The following is a 24760-nucleotide window of genomic DNA, read 5'->3' on the forward strand; positions in this document are numbered from 1 at the left end:
TAAGACCATTCAAAAGCACAAGTTTTATAAGTTTTTTAAGCTTTTCAGCACTATAAATATGAAAATAGTTTGTACTCAGAAGTAGATCTTATCCTGAGGAAGTAAAAAATGTCTTCCTGCTATGTTAGCAGAAAAGGTTTTAGCCCAATGACTAGGGAACTTCCACTGCTAATAGAAGTGAAAATAAGTGCTGGGGTGTGGGGCTGGGGAAACTGTAACAAATACCTCATTTTATACCCAAGATGTGTTCAGCTGTTAGTCACTTTAGAAGTCTCTTTGGCTTGCCTTGTGCAAATACTAAGCAATAGCATCAGGCTGGTGTGAAGTGCAATGAGTTAGGAGAGAAAGCTTACTCCATCACACTGTTCACAAGAGAACAGTGAATGTGACCTGGCAGCAGGTGCAATGGCTCAGACTTGCCATTTTACTTCATCCAAATGCAATGCCTTATATATCCAGTAATAGAGAATGCCTGGGCTGGCCTCTCTGTCAAGAGGGCTTCATTTCTCAGTGTGTACACTAGCCATGTGGCTTTTCCCCAAATGCTTTAAGCCAAAACAATCCCACTGAAAGCAGGGAAGACACTTACTATGGGGTAACAGGATGGGGAAATGTTCTTTTTCCCATCCAAGAGTGGCTTTGCTACTAATTTGAGAGTAAATGCTATTAACTGAGACTTGAGGCCTTTGGGAATTCAACTGCTTCTAGGTAAGGGGAAAAAGAGCAGTCTGTTCAAGCACAGGAACCTAGGCTAAAAAGGAGGGGGGGGGTCCAGGTATTGGGAATGGAGTCAGACCCAGAGGCAAAGCTAGAAGAGATTTGCAGGGCAGTTGCTTGGTTTTAGACTCGAGTTCTGCTGAACTGACAACTACTGAGTCTGTGCTAAGTCTCACAATCAATAAGGAATGCGCTGCAGCTTAGCAGTGTCGATCTGTTTGCTGCAGCAGTGATCGTGTAACTGAGAAGGTATGTTATTTTGGGGTCCTAGGGTTAAAGCTGCTTAGATTTAAGGGGAAGGCTGCAAGTACCAATTTTACTTTTTCCACCTTAGAAAAAAATCTAGGGGTGGAGGGTAATTCAGAAGGATGAATATTATAGTCAACAGCCTTGCACAGGATTAGATAACTTAAGTTTTGGAGGCCAGCGTGTGGGTTCTTTGCAGTGTTATGGCACAGCAGTAGGTTTTTAAGAACCTACATAAATGAAGCTATCTCCCCAGCTATAAAAGCCAAGTAATTAGGCATTACTGAAAACCTACATCTGACATTTTTTCCATTGAGTATAATTCCAAGGATGGTAACGGTAACCCGCTTTATTCTGAAATAAGCTCTTTCACAGAAAATGTGAAGACCTCAGACTGCCAAATCAAGCCAAGTATTTACCTGCATACAGAGCTAAAAGATCAAAGTTGTGTGATGCTTTGTATCTTTAGTAACCTTATCCAGGGCTTGCATACTATAGTTAGTTAAATATACTTGCTTTCTGATGAGTATTTGCAATTTCTTTCTCCTCCTAAGAAAAACAAAATTACCATGCTATGCTCAAGGTTTTTTCATCCTCAGAGAATGAGTAGCTCCTCTTTAGTCACCCTTCATGTACAATTTAGTTCTTTTTTAACAGGTGAGACATTGAAGACAGGAACATTACTGCCCTCTCTTTTCTGTACCGTGGTGCCTAACATGCTATGGGTGACTCTAGAAATAACAAAGATTATTAATAATGATAGGCCAAATAACTTAATCTTACAGGATGCTTTATTGCCAGCACAAAACTATAGACACCATGCTACCAGGTAGTAAGGAGGAATTAAAATTAATGGTGTGCAATGTGAGTTATTGAACACTTCTGCAGAAATCTTAATTTTAATTAAATGCAAGCTGAATTCAACATTTGTTGCACATTTAACATTCTTCACTAAACCTTCCAGTAAATGCAGAACTCGAATGCACAATTGGATGCACTATTCAATAAAGCAAAAACCAAAATGTATCATAAATAACTATTCCATAACTTTATTAAACTCATATTCAAAATACAAAGTGAATTCTTTCTTATTCAATACTGTACACGATGCAGAAATATCAGTGCATTTCTATAGCATGTATTTCACCTTCATTTAGTTTGTACTAAAAGAAATAAAAAGTAAGCTTTAAAATAGCTCAACCATCTCATTCAGCAGTTTAAACTGTAAACAGCTTTGTTTATTTCTGTTAAGGAGGAACACATTTATCTTCCGTACCTCCGTTAATGAGCACCCTTTCTCTTGTGCTTATCTGTAAGAGGATAAACGTAATCAAAATAAGCATAAGAAACTGCTAATGCACAAATGTGGCACCTCAGTGAACTTTAGTGGATTGCTGAGGCACAATGAGGAAAAAATTAAACAGCAAGAAGCAGCATCTGAAGCAGCAAGAGATGGGCCTGACACTGTTCATAAATGGAATCATGTTTTTTCCTCATACCCTCCTCCTCCCCTAAAATACTGAATAGAAACCAAAACACAAGACCAGCTTGTGCTGTGTTTCTGGTATTTAATACAGTCAGAATTTCAGTCTCTAGGTAAGCATGTAATTGTTACTGCCTACCTAACAGCAACTGTATAGCTGCTCATATCCTCTGCCACTTTCAGGACACTTTCACAGGTTTCTAGGATCCAGCAGAAAAAGAGCAGCAGCAAAGGCTTAGCAATAGCTGGTCCAAGTCTCCTCCTAGGAAAAACTGCAAAACTGAGCCAAGTGTGCCTAGCAACTGAAAGAATCCACAAAACCTAACTCATTTTAAAAGTCTATTAGCGTCAAATTAAGTTGTAAAATAGATCCACCTTTCAAAACGCACTTCCAATGTGCTTGCCAAGTCTTGAAGTGGATATCAGATCTTGCAGTTACCTTCTTACCAGGTTGGCATATCCTAGTCAAAGAGGATAGGGTCTGTTCTTGGCAGAGTTACTGTGTGAAAGAAATTTTGGAAATGCCTGATACAAAAACTGTACTGCATTACCTGCTCTGTTGTCAGCTTTATAAGTGACTTATAAATCTACACAAAGCTAGATTTGATTTTTTTTTTTGATAACGTGACTACCAAATACGTTCACCTAGGTAGCATATAACTGGCCAACTGTGACTACTATCCCTCTATGTGTTTCTATGGAATCTTTGTAGGTTTTCAGCTATACATACCAAGACAAAGAACAGTCTTAAGAAACGTATCAGAGATATGCAGCATAAGAGGACTTTACCGTCCACCTTCCAGTTCTCGGAGGACAAACTGGTCCTACTTCATTATCTGAGAACCTTAAGAACTTTGTAACATGATAAAGTTCAGCTCCATCCTGAACAACTGAGCTGAGACTGTGCTCCCAGAGACTACGGGGAAACCACGTAAGACAGGTGTTTTCGTTTCAGGTGACCAGCTATGTCCATTCTAGGTTTTGAGTCCAGTTTTGTTGGGGCTGAAGTGGCTGTGCAGTCACCAGACCAGGACTGAACGTCTGTGTTAGAGCTACTTTCTTCTGCTTCTCTGAAGAATTTCTCATACTTGTCCAAATACGGAGGCTTCTCAGGCAGCAGATAGTAGTGCGTTGAACTGGCCTTCTTACCATTTTCAATAATTGGAAGAATGCAAGGGACCCTGTTGGAAGATCCTTCACTATTTTGTCTTTGTAAAGCTTTGCTGCTGACATACTTAGGATCAGGTGCAAAACTCTGGGTGGGGGGCATAACCCCATTGAGGTATGATGGCAGGCTTTTGGGACTTGGTGTACGGGAACTATTGCGTGACAAAGGCTCTCTTGGGGGCACTTTTGGGGGCCTGTCTTCATCACTGTATGCACTAGAAGCAACTTCTGCTGACCACCTTCTGTAATCTGGTTTGAGAGCCCTTGGAGGTATGGGAACCCTTGGTGGAATCTCTGGTTTATCTTCATCAGAGTTTGGAGAAGACCTGTTGAAGTGTCCAGACAGTCTTACTACTGGTTTATTAAGAGATCCAGCTGGCCCAGAATGGGACCTTCGCAAACGTCGATGCAGCTGCTGTGGAGGAGGATAAATACTGGATATGTATCCACTTAGGCTTTGTGTAGGGTTGGCATCTTCTGGTTTTGGTCCTGTTGGAGTATCAAAATATGCATAGTTGATTTGTCCACAGCCCCTAAAGCTCCGCCGGCTTGGAACATTGGATTTAAAAGGAGGAAGTTCATAATCTTCTAACAAAAAGTCAGTATCTGAGCTAGTCAGGAATTCCACCTCTTTGTCAACCTCATCTGGAGTAAGGTCTTCAGAAATAGGCAGAGGGGGTAGTGGCCTGGAGCTACGGTCGTTGGAAGATGCAGACAGAAATTGAATTGGCCCGTTTTTTATTGGCAGGTGAAGAGGTGTTTCTTCAGAAACACGGCCCATTGTTAATGACAGTTTACTAAAGCCAGGAACGAGATGGTCTTCATATCTTGAAATCGGCTGTTCATTTTTGGGACTTAGAGGAGGTGGACTGGACTTCTCAGATGGGACTTGGATACAACTTTCAGCAAAGCTGTGGTCATTCATGGAAGCATGGTTGGAAGAGTGCCCTAAAAAGGTGAGAATGTCTTAGAAACACTTTTCTAAGTAACACTCTAGTGCATGACTTTGCCACTGCATATTTAACTATTTAATTCCTTCTAATGCAACAATAAGTAATGTCTGCTTAATGACTCCAGTAGCAAAACTTAGCTATCGCAGATCTTTTCTGGTTGTGGATTTATGTGTTTAGTTGAGAGCAGCTGATTACCTTATTGTTTTAGGCCAGTGCTCCAGTTAAATGAGGTAGTTCAAGAGACCCCAAGCATAAGCAACAGAACAGAGCTACAGCTACAAAGATCCCAGCAAAGGACTATAATGGAACAAGTGCTATTTTACGAAATGGCTTTTCTGTCAGAAGTGTAATGGCAACTTAGAGGCCTCTAAATACAAGGAAAAAGGGCTGGTTGGTTGGTTTGAACTCGATCATGTTATTTAAAATGCATTTTTTTTTGTTGGGCTTTAATAGTATTTTCTTGAAACGTTTGCATTCTGTCACCAGAGGGCAGCCTTAGATCCAGAATGAGACAAACCCATTGCACTACCTACACACAGATGTGTTAGTCTTTATACTTACCAATGGATGGTAAATGTTGCTCTGTTGATGGATTCAAATTATATGCCACTGCTATGGGGTCCACATTAAAGAAAGTACTAAAAGATAAAAAAAGCCTCCGCTGTAAATAAACCATAGGTCGGTACTGGTACAAGTATTCTTAATGCTCATCTCATATAGTTGAAGATGCAACAGATCAAATTTTAGCCTCACTCACTTTTCAAATCCACTGTGGCTACCCCAGCAGGTTTTCAGACTCCCCATGCCTCGACTAGTGTGAAGAAATCCAGTTTTTAATGGGACTCTCATCTCCTGAGCAGCAACTCCTGCAGTTGACATTGTGCACTGCTCTCTGGTGATGTCTCACAACCCTAGAAATTCAGAGTCCTTGACAGGTTTCCTGCAGTTTTTCATTCCCTTCAAAAGAGAGAAGGACATAAATATCAGAAATGCAAACTTCATGTGTTCATCTCTCATCTGAAATTTCAATATTTCAAGGAATTAAATAGCTCTGTGGAAAGGCCTTCTGTCCTAATACTTGCCAATAGGAAAACTTTACTAAACTTGTTATTTTGTGTCTGACTGCAAAACTGAAGTACAAAATAGGTAAGTTCTCTTACAGAATTAAACTGTATAGAAAAAAGAAAAATAATGAGTTTGTGGTTTCCAGTGTAGCCAACATATAACAACCTGGTCTGTTTTTAAGTATTATGGCCTTTGCTCCAATAAACAGAATTACTGACTACTTAAATCAGAATTGCAAAACTTTTTGTATAAAGCAGTCGCTATTATTAACAAATTTAAGCATTAAGATACTTTAAATCAGCCTCAAGTCTTCTAGCTATTTCAAACAAATTAGAAATCCAGTGATTTGGAATCATCTCAGTTTAAACTGTCCTGCTGTATTCAGATTTATTTTGAATGTGTGAACAATGCTTTATCTGGCCCATTTACAACAGAAAAAATGTGCTGGCAATTGCTTTATATTGAGTAAGTAATCGCAGTCTAAGAAAACAAGTTGACTCACAGGGCTTTGTTTAGGACAATCCAATTCAGAAAAGATTATTGGGGGGGCACAGTGTAAAAGTAGTCAACATTCTGAAGGCAGGAAAAATTAAGTCCAAGACTATAAGCAAAGATGTTCTCTGGGTCTGTGCTTCATCTACACAAATATCCTAAATTCAGCAAGTATAATATGGTGTTATATGGCTCTTTAAAAAAAAAAAAAAAAAAAAAAAATTAAAACCCCCCCAAAGACCAACCCACCCAAAACAATTTACTTTGCATCTCTTGAGAATCAAGAATGCAACCAGTTCCTTAACATGAACTTCCTTCTTTCTCCCCGCCCCCCTGCAAAAGAAAAAATTCCACCTAAAGAGAAATCAACCAACAACTGAGGGCCAGCTACGTCAGCGTAGTGTACATGTCAAGAAAACCCCTTCACAGTATGGTACTGCAAGAAAGTGGGGTACAGAAACAAGCAGTAGCTTACGCTTACGGTAAATCTGTTCAAAAATGGGCATTCTATGCAGATATGTAACCTTCCTTTTCCTTTAAGAGGAAAGATCCATTATACTTATTTGCAACATGAGGGATGGGCAGACTCCTAAGGAGGACTGTAAACCAGCTGCCCTGGGATTAATTTGCAATCTAACACCACTATTCGCCTTTTATAAACAACTGTTTGAGAAAGAACAACTCTGCTATGCTTTTCCAAATTTGAATTGGGTCTAGTATTGATCATTCAATCAAACAGTATATGCAAAATAGCTTCTGACTGTATGTATGTTTATAATGTGCAAGACCTAATCACATTCTCCTTAAGAGTGTGATGGTTTTTTTGATCATGACTACCAGTGGTCATCCTTGTGTCAACAGAAGTGGGATTTTTTTTATTCACTACAAGATACTCAGTGTATTTTAGCCAGGCATTTAAGAACAACTCTAGACAGGAGGCTATTAGCTTTAACAGAAGTGAACAAGGGCCCAAACTAGTGTTCGGTCTGCTGCAGCAGAGCATTACAGTCTTAGTCCTAATTACTTAAGCCCTCCTGATTTTAGTAAAGACTATGTTCTTCCTTTTCAGACAAACTCGCTAAAAGCTAGCTTAACCCTGCAAATTTTTTGCATTACACAGTCAAGTTGGACCCTTCCCAGTAATGGGAATTGCAGATTTTCATAGTAAAATTAAATATAAACATACAGCCTCAGGAAGCAATAACATAGCTCTGATTAGCAAATGAGTTCAAAATCTCTAGTAGTCCTGTAACAGCACTGCTTCCTTCCAGTTCTGTAAGAGTGAGCCAAACCATTGTCTGTGAGGGAGCAGAAGACTGGAGAAATCCATTTGTCAAAAAGACTTAAGCAGCACAGTACAAGTTTAGCACCAATTCTAAAATTACTTCCTATCATGTTAACACAATTTGCAAAGAAAACATCCATCACATCAGCTCATGCTGTATTGAGCAGTGATTTTTCATGCCTCACAGATCTTATCCTATTAGCAATGAATCTGCATACGAAACGAAGGAGAACGAATCGGTGAACTTAAGGCTAATGCCTATGAAGGAGTTTGCACTTCCATTTCAGTATTTTTTGAAGTCAGCTGCAAGTCACGAGTTGAAAAATTACTGATACAGAACACTGATTAGTCAGCAAATGATAGTACTCCACCTCAGCGCACGTACAAGATCCGACAAGACCATGAGTGAGACATTGATTATGATATAAAAAATGAGACAGGAAGGGGGGGTGGCATTGCTGTAGTTTGAGTGCACATGTAATGTACTTGCTATGATAACATACAACTCTTGCTGGGCTTGTTAAGAAGCCCAACCTCCATCAGATCCCACGCCAAAACCACTGCTAGTAATTACTGTGTCAGCTTTCTGAATGCTGTCTAAATCCCAGCTCTCAAGAGTGATAGTTGCACAATCGCCTACCTGAAATCCCTCTGGAATGCTAAACTCAACTTCTGAAATGGACTTAAATATTTACATACTCTAGGAAAAGGCAATTCTCACTTGTTTCAATCAACTTTATTTTTTAAAAATAAAGCACAGACAAATTTTGCAGCCATAAAACTTGCTTGCTTCTAACAATAACCTCTTTGTGAATTCACAGAAGGTGACTTGCCTTGACATTTCAGTGGGGAGTTATGAATGGACAGAGTTACGAAACTGTCCTCCATGCCTTAAGCTAGGAGTATCAAGAGAGGTAAGGCATGTGCTCTTTCACTAAATCACCTAGTTACTTCTTCAGTAGAGTCTAGAGAGTTGGTGCTTATATTTTAAGACATGCATAAGCTTGTTTGAAGAAAAAGTATCTTAAGAGGGAGCCATGAGGACATGTAATTGAGGAGTACAAACTCTGTATTTTATACAGTGTGCTCTTACTAAAGCTGAGCAGTACATATTTCAGGCTATTTTGTAGTAGTTGGCTTTAAAGAAAAATTTACAAAAGTCAGTCATGAAAATATAAACACCAACAGTTTCCACTGTTGGCCCAGTCCTGCCTCCTTAATAGCTTAAGGATCTGAACTTAACCATAAATAAAATCAAACTACATTTGCTAAAGAAAATGGACACTATGCAGTAATGAAGCATTCTGGATCTTACGCTTGTTTGTTTGAGATTTGCACTGGATGGGTTTCTAGTTACTCTGCTTGTCTGGCCTAATTATGCATAGATTATAGCACTTAGAAAGATAGAAGCACTTTGCAACATCTTCAAAAGTGCTCAGTTTCAGTGTTACTCAAAGAAACTGAGTTAGTTCAAACTAAAACTATAGCTAGTAATTACTACAGGGCAGATACAAGCCAAGGCAATTCAAAGGTTTGTCAGTGCAGTAGAAAGCTATCAACACTGTCCACTGTAAGGCACGGTAAATGTGCAAAGGAGATACTTTTAAATCATTCGTGTTTGCTCACATTAACAAATAGGAATTATTCTAAATATTGGAAATGAGAGTGATATTTTTTTTTTTACACGGCCACATATACCTTCAGACTTGAACTGATGAGCGATGAATAGGATGGATATGTGCAAGCTGAAAATGGACAAATGTATCCATAAACAGTAGGGTATCCACATAGTGAGGAATGTATATGGGAATATCGGAAAACTTTTGTGAGACAAAGTTGAGTTACATAAAACATCCCAAATGTAAGCTTTCATACTGGTACATATCACTAAATACTTGTGTCATAGCAACAGTAATCCTCTTTAGAAACTAAGAAGTGTTTGCATGTATTTTAGCTCAACACCTACCACTGATCACACAGAGAATCTTGTTACTTTGTTCCCTACTCTCCCAGCCCCGACGCAACCAAATATTTGAGGCAACTCAGGTTCATAATAAAGAAAACCTTTCTGGTATGCACAGTAGACCAAATCATGCTCTAGAATGTTTCACTTAATGGGTATGGAATACAGAAATTTGCTGTACATATTTTTGAATGCCTGCACAAATTTTGGACAGATTTTATAAAGGCAACACTCTTGACAAGCAGCTTACATACTTTTTGTAAGAAATGGGAAAGGGGGGGTGGGGGGGGAAGACCTACTGAGGGGAAGAAACGTGGCTACCTTAAATCCACAACCTATTTTTGCTCACCTTGCCACCACATATCTTTAACAAATCTCAGAAGCAATTCACAGGAGGAGGGGCACATTTTTGCACTACAAGTCATCTGCTCCAGCTAGCTGTTCCTTATTTGACAATGTGATGTAATTTCCTTTTTTTTCCCTTTGACTTTCTATTTAACTAACTACCTGAGATAGAGCCACCCCTTTTAATATTTAAGTATTTCAGACTTCTAATTGGACTTTAAAAAGCCTAAGAGCTGTTAGTATACTTTCTGGAACTCCATATACCTCCAAAAAAGGAAAAAAATCCTGGTTCTCTAGTGGTCATATCATCCCTTAAGTGCTTTTGTCTTTGCAACTAGATGAATGCTCAGTAACTGACACCTAGCAGAAACAGCCTCACAGGAAGGTCAGTTTAAAATGAATAGATTTTTCATTTTATAATGAATCTTATTTATTATGCACCAGACCTCCACAGTGCAGTGCAGTATCCCCGAGTCACAAGCCAAATCATGCTCAGATATAGGCCTCAGAAGATTCTTCCATTTATAGGAATTATGTTCTTTACAGTTATTATATAAATGAAGCATATTCTTAGCTGAGAGATTTTTCTACAGATTCTGCCAACCAGAAATGGACCGTTCTGTGGTAAAAAATGTTAAGACTATGATCACTTAGTAAAGATGGATAAAAATGCTGCTCAAATCATAGGAGGTTGCAAATAAAATTAATTCTACAGGTATACCTCAGATGATGATGGGCGTAAATTTAAAAAGACAAATCAACTGAAGAGCAGACAATGTATTTAGATTATAACAGTCAGCTATTTTGGAATATATTCAAAGAACTGCAGTTCATCAAGGAGTTTAAGTCCAGTTAAAATCTGGGCTACCATTTCACAGTCCTACACAGCAACTGGGAGGAACCTGTAAGTTGCCAGTAGAAAACTAATAATTAAATAGCAAGACAATTGCCTTGCTTCTGCTTGTCAGATTTCAGATGCATGCTTAAGGTATGGTACTTCACCCTCCTGAAAATTTTCATGTGAATATATATAGCCAGCTTACATTCAGGAAATAAAAATTCCTTTATAGCTGACTCAGAGTCATAACCATAGTGTTAGACATGCTGTGATAAGTTTTAATTCTGTTTTCCACTACAGAGAAGTAGAACTGTTTTCCTCTGAAATAATTCCTGTACTGCAGAGGATGGCAGACAAAGGGCTTCACTGAGAACATATGCCCCCCTGCAAAGATAGGCTTGCATTTAAAAAAAAAAATATATATTTTAAATTGTCCCATAGGTAAATTGCTAAGGAAGGAAAACAAAGTTTGTGCATAAAGTAACATGGGTGAATTGAGCAGTTTGGTTTCCTCTTTTGAAGTTTTACTGGCTTATAAATGCAATTTGCAAATGCGTTTGTGATGCAGAGGCATCGTTCACCTGTCATTCCAGTATGACAAAGATTGAAGTATCCCCAAACTGACCAAAGAGACCCTGCTCCAAGAGCCTTTCCCATCCAGTTTATCAATATATAATTAAGTACTGTTATCTTCAGATCAAGCATAACAAGTTTTTTGCTTATTGCTTCAGCAGTACTGCATAGGGCCCTTAGTCTGTGTGCTAGTGATACGAGACCACTGAAGTCTCGGAGTCACTCGGGCCTGCTTGCTCTGCGTAGCCAGCATAGTGATGTCCGCAGCAGGCACACACTACGTGCTCGGAGATGCGCTGTAAATACTTGAAAGGCACAGTGGTGTCTCCAGATTTAAACACCACAGACTGGCTATTTTAGAAAATCGAGGGTAAGTGTGTGCTGGGGTACTAAGTAATGAAAAAATGTTTATTCTAAATTAAACCAGCCTAAATTAGAGTGCGAAGCACGGAGCCTGAGCCCACAATGTGGTCTCTGTTTACTCACAGGAGCGAGAGGAGCAGCGAGAGGGAGCACTGATCCTGTTTCAGGTCGGGAAGAAAACGCATGGCACGCCACGCTGACTTCCACGAGCGCGGCCGCGGGCACCGCTGACCCCGGGCGGGTCCCACCCAGAGGGACTGCGCCGCGTGAGCGCTTCCGATGCCCGTGAAGGCGCGCTCCCCACGACGCCGAGCAGAGCCCGTGTCGCCTCCCCGCCAGACCCCGCAGGTAAGCGGCGCAGCGGCGGCTCTGCGCCCCCGGTCCGCCTCTTGCCAGCACAAGGGCAAAAAAACGCGCTCCCGCTCCGCCCCGGCGCGCCTCCCGGGCCGCGGCCCGCCGCCACCCCCCGCGCCCGCTGGCGTGGGCCGCGCCGGACAGCGGCTCCGGGCCAGGGGCCCGGCCAGCCCTGGCGCCGCGGCCTGGCCGAGCCCCGGCGACCCGCAGGTGCCGCCGGCGGCCGGCCACTTCACCGGTTCCGGCCCCCGTTCCCCTCTCCGGCGGCGGGGCCCGGCGCGGCAGGTACGGGGCGGCCCCGGGCCGCGGCCGAGCCCTGCCAGGCGGGCTCAGGCACGCGGCGGGCGACAGCGGGGGGCGCCCCGCCGCCATGGCAACGAGCGGCGCGAGCGCGGGGCGGCGGGAGGCGCCGCCGCGGCGGCCATCACTCACCCGACAGCGTCGCGCAGCTCCGCATGTCCCCGCGCGGCCGCCGGCGCCACGCGCATGCGCCGAGCCGCGGCAGCGCCGGATCACTGCCGCGCTGCGCGCGGGCGGCCGTTCTTATCCCGGGGGGCGGAGCCGCCAGGGAGCCACGCCACGCGCGGCCGCGCCCCTCCGCACGTTGCGCTCTCGTCGGGAAAAGCCTTAAAGGGGCGATGCCGTGCGTGGGCTGGTAAAGGTGCTGTGGCGGTTTCCAGGCGGGCGCTGACGGGAGGGCGTGGGCCTCGCCGGGCACGGGCGTGGAGCGGGGGCTGCAGTGGGGGCCTGGGCGCCGGCAGTACTGTCCGCTCCTCCGGGCCCGTCTGCGGGAACGGCCACCGGTGCGCCCTCTAGGCAGCGCTACCGGCGCGGCGCCGCCCCCGCCTCGGCATCCCCCGCTCCGCCTGGGCCTGCGGGGCCGGCCGCCTCCGGGCTGAGCGGGAGGAGCGTTCGCCGAGCGGGCTCCGGGCGGGGGTGACCGGGGCGCGGCGCCGGCCGGGGAGCTGCCGCCCGTGCCTTGGCCCGGCGGCGCGCAGAGGCGGGGCGCGGCACCGCGGGAGCTCGCGCTCAGTCCCCTCAGAGCGGCGCGAGCAGAGGCTGTGGGGCAGCGCGGGGGGAGCCCTGCCGGCGCCGAGTTCTCCCCGCGGCGGCCGGCTTCACCGAGAAGACGCTGGGTTCGCCGGCGCTCGGCGTCCTCTCCTGCCCCGGCTATCTGCTTGGCTTTCCCTGCCGGTGCGATAATGTTTCAGGAGAACTGCCCGCCGCCGTCCGCTTCAGTGTCCTTCGTGTGTCACCGGGTCCCCGTTTCCTGGGCGATGGCGGCAGTTACTCGTTCCGCTGCCCCCCCCCCCCCCCCCCCCCCCGGCCTGTCCGGGTCCCGTTCCCGGTTACCCCGCTCAGCTCGGTCGCCCCGCCTGGGCGGGCGGCGGGAAGCCCCTTCCCTCGGCGCGGGAGCCGTTCCCTGGGGACGCCTCCCCGCCTCCCGCGTGAGGCCGGCGGAGCCGTCCCGCCGCCACCAGGGGGCGCTCGCTCTGCCGCCCGGGCCAGCTGCCTCCGGGGGCGCGGGGTCCCGCCGCCTCGGCTGGCGGGGAGCGCGGCGGCTGTGGCCCGGCGGCTGTGGCCCTGCGCCCGTCGCCCTGTTGGTGTGTGCTGCAGCTTCTGTGCTTACGACGGCTTCGCCCGAGCAGTGAGGGGGAGCTAGTCCTTGCCCCCCCGCGCCTTTGGTGCCCGAGTGTTTTGCGCTCACGGGGAACACTTGTCCTTCAGTACTGCAAGAAGGAAAAAAACCCAATTCTTTCATCGTTGTAGGAATTGCTACTGTGAGTGTCCGTTTTCCTGAACTTTGTGTTGAAATAAATCGATCTTCATGTGTAATGATTTATTTGGCATCTTGAGTAAATCATATGTGTGTTATCACGGATTTGAGTGTGTTTTGTGTCTAGACTTAGCCCTTGTGGTGATAAAACAGTGCTTAGAGCAGTAGGATTCTCAGTGAAAGCTTCTGGGTAAAGACTGTTTTGTGAGCATTTGCAGGCGATGCTGTTAATCACAGCATAAACAATATGAACTGGGTTTTTGATCAGTTTTCCTGTATAGTGTAATCATTTCTTTGTTGGACAAAGAAATGTCAATGTGGGACTCTCAAACTCCCAGCACTGACAATTGCTAACAGCAGGATTAACAAAATGTGTCTGCTATACTCTTTGAGCTGGAATAGTTATTAATATTGCTAAGAAGGAAGAATGCTTGATTGCATTGCATGATGTGGTGCATGTCTGTAGCTGACTTCTCCTTTCTCTGTTGGGGTTTCTGTTGACCTCTGGTGAAAGTCCCCCATTCTGCCCTTATTCTTAGGGACAGTAAGCTCTGTGGCATAAGAACTGCTGTATTGCTGTACAGGTTAAGGTGATGTGAGAAGAAAGGGAACGAATATAAAATAGGAAAAAATTTTGGTGGTGTGGTGGGTTTTTTTCTTCCTTGAGTATGAGAAATGATGAAGAGGTCCTCTAAAGTTGGCTGGACGTGTTATGCAGAAGAGAGAAAGTGAAAAGAATATAAGGGGAGGTGGAAGCCATCCAAAGAAAGGAGGAGAGCAGACAAGTGAGGTTTTGTGGTTTCGATGAATTAGGGTACACTGTGTTAATGGTGAGACTGCGCTGTGTGGTGTTCTGGACACATGCTTAGAGGGGGTAGCAACTAATGACGATGGCTTGCGGTGAACTGTACGTGCTGAAAGACTTCTTCCACATGCTTTGCTGTACTTCTGTTGCTCTGGACTTGAAGACTGCGACTAATTGTTTCAGTGGATGAACTGCACGTGCAACGTGAGTTATTTTAAGTTTACATTGTCCTGGTTGCATACATGTGTTGAGGAGAAAGTAGTCTTTTTTTTTTTTTTTAATTCTGGTATGTTGATGTACATACTCGCTGATGGTGCAAACAGCCCTAAATGTTGTTATGAATGGATACACTGGACAAACTTTTTTTTTAAAATGCATTTCAGAGTGTTGACATGACTTCAGTAGGACAAACTCTTGCAGTGCCTTCATGGTGGAACATGAGGTATAATAGATGTTTGACTTTTTAACTTGTTTGTGCTTGAGAATCTTTGATCCAGGAGAAGATCATTCTGGCTTTCTCTACAGATGTTACCCTATGGCCTCTGTACTTCCATCAGCAGGCCTGTTTTTACTCTGTTAGATAATTTAGGAGTTAGTTCATGTGCATGTAATTGTATAGCATTTTTGTCTCTTAAATGACTTTACCTATGGCCTTTGTTCGCTAAAACCCCACTGCCTTAAATTTCCGACTGTTCTAGTGAATAAAAATGTTTAGAAATGGTGTCAGTTGTAATAGTTCTGTGCTAACTTGTGCACAGAGGAAACTGAATTCTGTACCAACAGTTACATTCTTGTTCCTCTCCCTTCTTTGCAATATGATGTTATTCCAGGACTCTTAAACCACCTCACAGTTCTGTAGGCATGTGTAAACCACTCGTTGCAATTTGCTAATTGCCCTAAAGACTAACTCCTAAGTAATCTTGGACATCCTGGTTGGTTAATACTAGTTAATAACAAGTCTGCTAAACAAACAGCTCAGGTAGTGTTAGAAGATGCTTTAAACCTCTTTTGTACCCTGTTTTGGAGATGGATAGCAGACTTGTCTGTATTTAATAAATGAAATGTCTGAATTATGTGAAAAAAAGAATATAGTGGACTTTCTTTCATTATATTCCCTTTCATTCAAGGATTCTCTTTGCAGAGGGAATCCCTGTAATACTGGATGTCCTTTGATCAGAGTTGTCCTATTTCTAGCTTGCTTTGCAGCATATGCCTTTTCAATGATCTCAGTTCCCTTGATATTTCCCGTTTTCAACACTTAACATTTTCGGTTGCTATTTCTGTTTACTTTGAGAGGAGGGAAGCATAAATGTAAGCAGCAGCTGGAGAAGCGAAAGGCAAAATCTCTTTAGAAAGCTAGAAAATGATGAAAGTAAAATTTCATACTGAAAGACTAACATGGGAAGTCATGATAATTATTTTTTATACAGAATGTCAGATATAGCTCCTGTATGGTAGTTCTGTGGATTGTCGTGATTCTTTTTGGTGAGCCAACTTCTGTAAACAATAACTTTGTTTTACAGTAGCTGCTTCTGTATTATTGCTTAATCCTAATTATTCGTGGCAGCTGCTCTTGAGCAGGAAGCTTGGGGTTTTTTTTTTTCCGTGTTTTCTGGTAAGCGTGCCCCTGGTCTGGTTACCTGAAAGGGAATTAGATACTCTTCTTTTCTGCCCTGTTAATGGCTAGAAAAGGTAATTGTGGTAAGTCATCAGAGAGGAAAAGCTTTTCTGAAGAAAGGTAAACAAAGTGTAAGTTGGATGCTGCGGTGCTAGTTTTTGCATGACTAGTTATGTGAATGAGGGTGGTGTAGATACACTTCTACAGCACCTCCAGAGGTGCTTCTGCTGTGCCAAGACCATCTGTCACTTTAGTTATTTCAGATGTAGCCTTTATGAACCCTTTAGTAAGGGATTGCTTGGGAAAAGCAAACCTAGCAAAAAGCAATGCAGAAGGTGGTCTACGAATAAATCCTTCCATCGTGAGAAATCCTGAATTCTATCATTATTCAATAGATTAAATTCAGTGCATTGGCATTGGCTTGGATACCGACTTCCAAAATGAATGAGTTGCCATGTCCTTCTTATCTCTTTCTTAAAAATCACAGCCTTTACCTCAAGCAGAATTAAGATGTGCATAGTAGAAGTTAAACTGTGTGTGATCGTTATGTAGTTTCATTTCATAGGTCTTATTCGAGTCCTTATCTTCTGTTCAGTTTTGTGGTAGTCTGACAGAGTGGATCTACACATGAATATTGAGGTTAAGGAGTCTGCGTTGTACTCTCTTACTCTAACGATGCATGCATTATGACAATGTAAACAAGGTACCCAGGTAATAAAATTCTTAGTTACCGAAGTTTTGAACATCCATCGCCCTGAAGTGAGGGAAATCAACTTCAGCATCTGTTAATTTGAGGGGAAAAACAATACACAGGGGACACGTTGGAATTGCTATAGTCTTACTGAACTGATAGGAAGTCAGAGACTGGGGTGCAGCAGTGGTAAACTCACGTGCTGGTACACGAGTGGAGAAATCATATTGCCCAAATTACAAGCAGTTAAACTTCATACTTCTTCTTACTGTATGGGGGATATTGTACGGTGTACTGTGGTACTTACTGTGGGATAGAGAAAGATGTGTACATGTACAAGGAAGAGGCAGAGACAATGAGTTTGAGTGTAAGGCGAATCCATAGATTAGCAGTGCATTGCAAAGTAACAATATCCTACTGTGCAGACCTAATGCTGAAATTCAGCCTCGTACGGGGGCCATTACTCGGGCTTTGTGCAAATTCACCCTATAGAAGACTTTAAAGCAATTGGATAACGCTAAATTGCCTCTTAACTCATCTGTAGAAACTGGCACAGATAGCGAATCTGTTATGCTTCAGGCATGTGGAAGTGGTTTGTGATGCAAACATACTATCTAAAGTGGAAGTACAGCATGGCTTTTGTGAGCTCTCATCTATGTACCTTGATTACATCTCTGTCTGAATGCTGCAAATGCCAGAAGTTTTACGTGGCTTCAAAAACTAGGCACTGAGAGCCTGATGAAAGAAAAATCCATTAAGGCTGTAGGGAAAGTGCCTTGTATCAGACTGATGGAAATTGGTAGAGGACATTGCCCACTACCCTGAACATCTCTTGTTTCCTTTTTTCCCCATTGCCAGGGGGAATATTGGGTTAGGTGGACCTTGGATTTGAGGCAGTATGGCTGCTGCTAGGGTACATCTGTATTTTGCTCTCCCTTTCGTATTTCAGACTCTTCTGTTGTTTTCTGCCTGCATACTGGATACACGATGATTTAATTCTGCTTATGAGGTTCAGCTCAGGTCCTTGTCCCTGCAGATGTGTCCTGAATCCATCCAGGAAAGGACTGCACTGTTTTTTGAGTTTGGAGATGGCAAAGAAGAGGACAGGATTAGGAGAGCACTACAAAACTTTTTCAGTGTAAGGATTCATTGTTGCTGTGAATGAGGAACATGTGCTTACTTCACTGGTCAGATCTGTATGAATGTAGTTACACCAGGCAGGTACAGGGCAGAATGAGTGTGTTGCATTTCCAGTTTAGCCAGAAGACCCACAGAAGGGAGGAAACTCATGGGTCAGTAAAGGAGGGCTAAATTAGAGGTTAGCATATTCAAGTGTCTAGACAGCAAATACAGACATACTGCAAAAGTCAGTCTGTCAGGGAGTGGAGAGTCTAGATTAAAAAGCCATTTCAAAGGCATGTTGCCTGGATGGGGTAATCATGTGCTCAGACTTTTTCAGTACATAAGCATGAGCTGAGTGAAGGAAGAGATCAAAAAAGGACAGAAAGATTGACACAGATTCTGTAGCAGCTTAGACTGGAATGGAACTTGATAAATTAAAAATAGCTGGTTGTTCACGCTTGCGTTTCCCAGAAATGGCCACAGCCATATCTGTTTTTTACCATCTGTTCTGTAATATTTGAATGCCTCGCAGAAATGTTACATCCATCCTGCTGCTGTAGGGACATTGTTATACAGTTCTCCCAGGCTGAGTTCATTCTTGCTCTCAGGCATGTAAACTGGTCATCAGGAAGCTGAGCTCTAGTCTGGTGAAATACCTGGAGCTCACTTAATGCCTGTTAGATTGGATGCTTTTGGAGGGCAGTGTTGAGAGAGGTTCCGCTGCAGGATGCTAGGCAGATGAGCAGAAACAGAGGAGCTGACTCAAATCCCAGTCTAACTGCTCTGTTGCATCCCATCTCCTTTCTGACAGAGCCAGAGGGCTTGCTGTCAGCTGACTGGTTCAGCTGTGTTTTTGTGCCCTTTAGGCGCAGTGTTTCACACAAATGTAGCGTTATGCGCAATGACAGTTTGGGGGAAGTTCCTGCAATCTACCCGCATGCAGTGTTAGGGTCTGCAGCACGGCTGAAGTTCCTTTTCATCCTTCCCAAGAACATGTTGCATTCTGTTACCTTTGTCTGTTACTCTCCTCCTTTTTCAGTGTGCTTGTTCTGCCGTGGTCATCTCACTACATAGGTGTCGTCTTTGTGGTGAAGCTAAATGGCCGGAGAACAAAAGGATGCATTCACACAGTATTTTGCAGGTAGGGGTGTCTGCCATTTTGTTTCTTCAAAACAACTAGCAGCTGTGTGAATAGTGGCATAGCGCTCAGCTTGAGCTGTTATACCCTACGTCGTATGTTGGCTTTGATAAACAGCCAAAGTGAGCTTGCATCTGGAAACTGCACAACACTCTGTGCGCGTGTAGTGTTTCTTATCCCTGCCAGGGAAGGATTTATGTCTCTGCTCCAAGAGATGTCAACTGGTTTGCCAGTTGCTCTCCTTGCAGGGAGCGTATCTGATGCAGGGGCCTCTGAACTGGTCCTTGCACAAGGTAAAGTTTATTAATTACTCTATCAAAGACACCAAGGTAAGGGACATAAATTAGATCAGGTGGGCTATGCATGGAAGGAGCTGGTCCTGGGTGATCCGGTGCACTGCAGCACATGCTGCTGAGGCCCTACGTCCAGTCGATCTGCAGGCACTCCATGTTGCATTGCCCAGCATGAGATGCGTGGATTGCTGTGGCCAGACCCTTGTTTGTTAAGACCGAACAGGAGCTCTTGAAAAATAATTAAATATTGTCAGCACTTATAGCTGTTGGGTATTTTGTATTGTAAAGCCTAGAAATCATCAGTCTTTTACAATTGTCATTGGGCAGTAAGGTTCACTGAGATTGGAAAGAATGGTAGCAAAGAAATGTGCCTTTTCCTGTGGCTTGTTCTTTTGATAAAATTGTTTATTTATAGAGTATCATCAATAGGTGTTGCTTAGGATATCTACAAAATAAATAGTAAGCAAAACTGATAGTCTAGAAGTATAGCATGCCATTAAACACATAACCCAGGGAAGCTTGGGATGCCTTCTGTATCAGGTGGGTATTTGTGAGACCTCTGAAAGCAGGGGAAGGAGATTTCACAGATGTTACAAGATCTGACGGTGGAATAGTGTGTGGTTTCAGTGAGCCAGGGAGGTAAGAGTGGATTGAGCAGGAAGGACAGTGGGGGTAAAGCTCATCTGGTTCTCACTCTGAACCAGTAATTTCAGTTGAAAAGCTATATATATAGAAATGGTATTTGGAAACAGTTCTAAGTGTATCGTTGTAGAAAATAATAGTTCAGTAACTTGATTCCCAAATAGTACAAAGTTAATTTTATTCGTATTTGAGATTCTGCCTATACAGGGCATGTGGAAGGGGACACAACAGTCTGCCGAGCATTTATATTTTAAGATGTGTGCTTGTATTTGCACTACTCATCCCTTGCTACAGACATACCCAACAAAGTGAGGCTGTGCGGCTGAACTTCCTTCTGTTTTTTTTTGTCATGTCAAAATCTGACATATGTTTTTAATGTCTATTTATGAATGACATCTTTAATTCCAGAGCCTAATGCTTACTTACCTGAGTGCATCTTTGTGCCTACTAATAAAACACTAATTTTCTGAGAAGCCGAGCACTACAGGACCTAATGATTTTGTTGGAAAAAACAGTAATCAACATCTCAGTCCTGTTCCTGGATCGCTACGTGTTTTGTTCTCCCTGCGCTTCCTCCTTTGCCATTCCTATGTGCTTGTGAACACAGGAAGAATACTTCTCTCTGTAATTTAGCAACTGGGAATCCTATCCCAGATAAACTTTAACATTTCCAGGAAGTCATAGGTACTTCTCTTTAAAACATAATGAGTTTGTCTTTCTTTTCTCCTTCTCTAATTGGCACTTTCCATTCTAATAAACCAACACCCACAAACTATGCAGCCACATGATCTTTTCAGTTAATACAAATCGTCATTTCCAGTCCAATAGACTCAGTTAATTGTGCAAACCTGCAACACACCCATAAAGTGGCTATCTAGTTTCTTATGCAACGATGAATCATGAAGGAAATGTGGAGTGTAATTAAATACAGTGATGCAAAGATAGTAGTATGAAGCCAAAATCAAAGTATAAGTGATAACCATCTCTATTAAATGTTTGTTTCTGCATGTTGTTTTCAGAAATTACTTAAATGATAAGTTATCTGTCTGCTGCACACATGCCTGGCGTATGTTTTGACAAGTTAAAAAATGACCTGCAAACCTGTAAATAAGCTGAACAAAGTCTCATATGAAAATAGTCTTTTGGGGAAGGAAAGGTATGTGGCTCAATCTCAGACTTGGCACGCAGGCACTTTCTAATTCTGATGTGATCTCCCAAGTTTTCTGGTCTTGCTGGAAGCAGTGGTTTCAAAGTAAAGCCTTCACAAAGTTTCTGCTGTGAAATGATTTCTAGTAATACAGGCCTTATCTGCAGGTTACTTTAGTATCCCCTCACTCCAGCAGGGAAAGATGCTGTCTATATATTGACGGAAAACATTGGGCTTACGCAGAGGACAGGTTTTCTGGTGATGGGTTAATGATTTCTCTTAAATCCTCTTTTTATAACTTTGAAAATAAGCTTTACGTGTAGAAATGCACACGTGCAGAGGGTTGGCTGCACAGTACTCTGCAAATATGTTATTTTGCCCTTTCCCAAGCTGCTCACTGTATATGGGAACATTTGTCTGTTTATTTGCTTGTCTTCCACACACAATAAACATTGTTGATAACCTCTGGCACGTTCCTGGTAAACACATTAAGAATTGTTTTCCTTCTTTGTCAGATGGTATTGTATTCCTGTGCAGCAGCTGACAGTAGTTCAACAGCATTGTCTCCTGAAGTCAGCTGGCTGGCTCCCAAAAGACAGCCTGTGTTTCAGTGGAAAAGAAAGATAATCCAGAAGTATGTGTAATGAAAGCAACATCCATTCAGGATCTTGTGTGTGTGAATATCGAGACAGTGCACACACTGAAGTTCTGAATTTGAATCTTGTGTTTGGCTGTGGATCCAACTAAAGCCAAGAGATTTGTGTAGGGGAATAAAAATAACATGAGAAATGCCCTAATGGGTCCGACCAATGGTCCATCTGGGCCAGTAGTTGGACTCCTGTGGGAGCAATAGGAAAGGCTGCTTTGGGGAGAGCTTGCAGGCCTAGACAGTTTTGTGGTCCAGTCCTCCCACACTCCCCCAGAAGCCACAGCTGTCGAAGGCAGGTTACATCCCAGCCTGGTCCTGTATTTTCTGGTTACAGATCAGTTTTCCATGCGTTTATCTGGTCCCATTTCACACCTGCTGAGCGTGGCTGCCTCCACAGCCACTGGTGGTAGCAGACTCTGGGAGTTCCCTGCTCACAGCGTAAAGAAGTGTTTTATCTGCTCTAACCCCGTTTGCTGCTAGTTTCCGCAGGAGCCCCTGCTTCTAAAATTAGAGGGTCTGGCAAATAACTATGCATGGTGAGAGCTGCACATTCAGCTTGTTTACTGCCTTTATGGGTTTTGTCAACCTGAATCGTAATTCTTCCAGTCTTGTGCACCCTTCTCACCTCCAGGTGGGAATCCCAGCCCCGTCGGTCTCTGTTCTTTCATTGTTGTAGTTACCTTTCTCTCTGCATCGCCCTCGGTGGTGCAGAGACCAGAGCCACGCGGGGGACAGATGCTCTGGCTGATTGGCCGTATCCTTCTGCTGCTTGTTGTCTGTTTTTGGCAGCTGCCCCAGTTTGAGCCGCTGATTGTGGAGGGCTGTTGTGCATGGCTTGGTGGTCTCTTTTCTGCGTTGCAGCTGCCAGTTCTGGGTTCAGCGTTGCGTAGGCCTGGCTTACATTGATTTTCCCTAGATGCATTAGCTTGTGTTACCTGCACTGAAGATCCTCTGCTTCCTAAAGCAAGTGGAGGCCATAGGAGTTACTTTCTCTGCAATATACAGGTAATGACTTTGAAATGTTACCACAGTTTCTATCGAGTTGATGTACTTAGATAGTTTTGATGTACTTACACACTTTTCCTTTTACAGTAATTTCTCTGTGTCCTAGGAAGGAAGAGGAGGGCCTGAAGCAGGTAGCCAAGCATCAGCCTGTCATCTGTGACATGTCACTAGAGCTGACTGCTGAATCCCTCACGGACAGCGGCCAGAAGGTGAAGGTTCCTGTCTCCCATTTCTAACATGTTTTACTTCCTTGTTTGCTAGTGGATTCTGTCGGAGGCAGTACACAGGGATGGAGCTGAGTAAGGTATTATGTGAAACAAATCTTGTTTAGTGTAAAACAAAATTTAGAGTAGAGCATTAGAACACATTGCCAGGTGGGGATAAAATGGTTCTTGAGTAGGCAACCCCACCGTAGGGCACTCGAGCAGAAGGATATTAGCAGACGTCCCAGGGATAGTGCCTTCCCTACCTGTTTGCTTGCTGAGGAATTGCTGTGTGATACCTGACACCTCCTAGTGCCCTTCAATACTTTGAAATGGCTGTGGATAGTAGGATAAATTAGACTCAGCCTAGATAAGGGAGATTATTTTAAGCTTTCCCTTTTCCTCTTCGAGGTTGCATGAATAGCCAAAGTCTCCATCTGTATCCGTAAGACTGATTGGTCTGTAATTCACTTCAGCACCGGGTGGCTGGGCCGGATTAGGTAGCAGGGCTTTGTATCTTGCCTCAAAGCTCCAGGATGCCTGTGATTCTCCAGGGTATTTTTGTTATATGGCATTTTCAGAGGCTGCTTTGCTTTGCTTCTTTTAAAATGGAGATGCCTAAGAGTATTCTATGCCGTAAAAGTTATGTTAAGTGTATTTAATCACTTGAATTTACAGTTTCTGGGAAATTACTTAAACTGTACCGTTGCTATCCGTACTTGAAAGAAGCTAGAGCAGCTTGCTTGTACATCAGGTTCTGGTAGGTGGTGTTTATTTTGTAAAGAAGATACCAACAATGTTATTTGGCAAGCAAGTGAACAGGAGGCGATGTCACGAGAGTCATTATTTCTTGGTGTCAAAGTGAAAGGGTTGGCTTGATAATTTCTCCTGATAGCTGAGTAACCCTGAGTCACCCGAAGTGAGACTTGACTGCTGAAGTCAGATTTCAGGTAGCTGGGATATCCCAGTCTGTAATCTTTTTTGTTGTTGTTGTAAAGTTGAAATCCTTTCCACCTTGGGGGTGGGGAAGGGGAAGCAGTCTGTCGGCATTTTCCATACCTTTCTATGAATTCACCTGGAATTCCTTCAGAGGTGGCTTGCACAGCTGGGCTACATCTCTCATCTACCCGAAGTTCTGTAGAAATCATCACGTGCCACAGGAGTCGTGGTAGTTTTGCCTCTTGGTTGAAGCTGTGGTTTCATCTGCACTGCTCTGTCCGGTAGTCTTCAGGGCAGGAGCTGAAAACAAGGTAGTTGCTGCTCATGGTTTCTACTAAATGAGATTTTTTTTTTTTTTTTTTTTTTTGGTGACACCCTGAGGAACGCTGCGGAGGAGAGGAAGGAGAGACTCCAGTGCTGCTTGTGGATGCAGTTACCTGCAGAGTGGAAAAGTCCTGGGCATCCTTCATCTTGCACCAAGGAATTCAAGCAGAAAAGGTGACATGGGATCTTTCTTTGCAGGGACATGCAGGCATCCTTAGAGCTGAGAAGATTTAAGGAGTAAACTGAGGAGAGAATGAGAGCAAGAAATCCCAGGGGGGTTTCTAAGCAAAAAGCAGCAAGCTAGTTTAAGTGCAGGGGATGGTGTGGTGAAGGTGAGAAGTCAAAGGCGAGCAGAAGGAATGAGGAGGCAAGTAGGAGACAGTGAGAGCAGGGGTTTGAGAAGATGAGTATGCTGCTATGACAGTTAGGAAACTAAAGGAGGAATCTGTCGGAAGAAAAAATGCTGTAGTTGAAAAGACCATTTTGTCATCTGCCGCTGGGTGTAAGGGGGAACTTCCTCACAGTGAAGCAGTCCAGCATTGGAACAGGTTGCTCAGAGGGGT

At 43.6% G+C, this 24760-nt stretch overlaps 2 protein-coding genes across 27 annotated transcripts in view; one reads left to right on the forward strand and one right to left on the reverse strand.

The window, feature by feature from the left end:
• SLC45A1 (solute carrier family 45 member 1) overlaps nucleotides 1-24760 on the forward strand; it is an 87278-nt gene that overhangs the window by 9439 nt on the left and 53079 nt on the right. For 21 of the 25 annotated variants that reach the window (XM_068414439.1, XM_068414440.1, XM_068414441.1 and 18 more), the window contains 4 exons: nucleotides 4362-4569; nucleotides 8230-8322; nucleotides 11616-11838; nucleotides 22838-24371. The gene's annotated coding sequence lies outside the window, so the exon portion shown is untranslated. Of the gene's footprint in view, nucleotides 1-4361; nucleotides 4570-8229; nucleotides 8323-11615; nucleotides 11839-21067; nucleotides 21087-22837; nucleotides 24372-24760 lie in introns of those variants that run through there. The other 4 variants (XM_068414419.1, XM_068414410.1, XM_068414411.1 and 1 more) reach the window with 4 other exon arrangements.
• ERRFI1 (ERBB receptor feedback inhibitor 1) lies at nucleotides 1787-12325 on the reverse strand. Of its 2 annotated transcripts, none has more exons than XM_068414446.1 (4): nucleotides 12277-12325; nucleotides 5324-5523; nucleotides 5128-5204; nucleotides 1787-4561 (listed from the first exon to the last, which is right to left on the reverse strand). In XM_068414446.1, exons 2-4 carry the CDS (start codon nucleotides 5443-5445, stop codon nucleotides 3363-3365), a joined length of 1398 nt encoding a protein of 465 aa, XP_068270547.1. In that variant the 5' UTR covers nucleotides 5446-5523; nucleotides 12277-12325; the 3' UTR covers nucleotides 1787-3362. The 2 variants fall into 2 exon arrangements, with proteins under 2 accessions (XP_068270547.1, XP_068270548.1); XM_068414447.1 differs by lacking the exon at nucleotides 12277-12325 and adding an exon at nucleotides 11614-11823.

Source organism: Nyctibius grandis, chromosome 17, assembly GCF_013368605.1.
Source record: "Nyctibius grandis isolate bNycGra1 chromosome 17, bNycGra1.pri, whole genome shotgun sequence".
NCBI lineage: Eukaryota > Metazoa > Chordata > Aves > Nyctibiiformes > Nyctibiidae > Nyctibius > Nyctibius grandis.

Excerpts from the sequence above, each read along its gene's own strand:
- ERRFI1 (XM_068414446.1), bottom strand. The coding sequence starts at position 5,445 with ATGTCAACTGCAGGAGTTGCTGCTCAGGAGATGAGAGTCCCATTAAAA. Across the intron at positions 5,205-5,323 it reads AGCCACAGTGGATTTGAAAA|TACTTTCTTTAATGTGGACC; the intron begins GTGAGTGAGGCT and ends TTTATCTTTTAG. Across the intron at positions 4,562-5,127 it reads GCAACATTTACCATCCATTG|GGCACTCTTCCAACCATGCT; the intron begins GTAAGTATAAAG and ends TCACCTTTTTAG.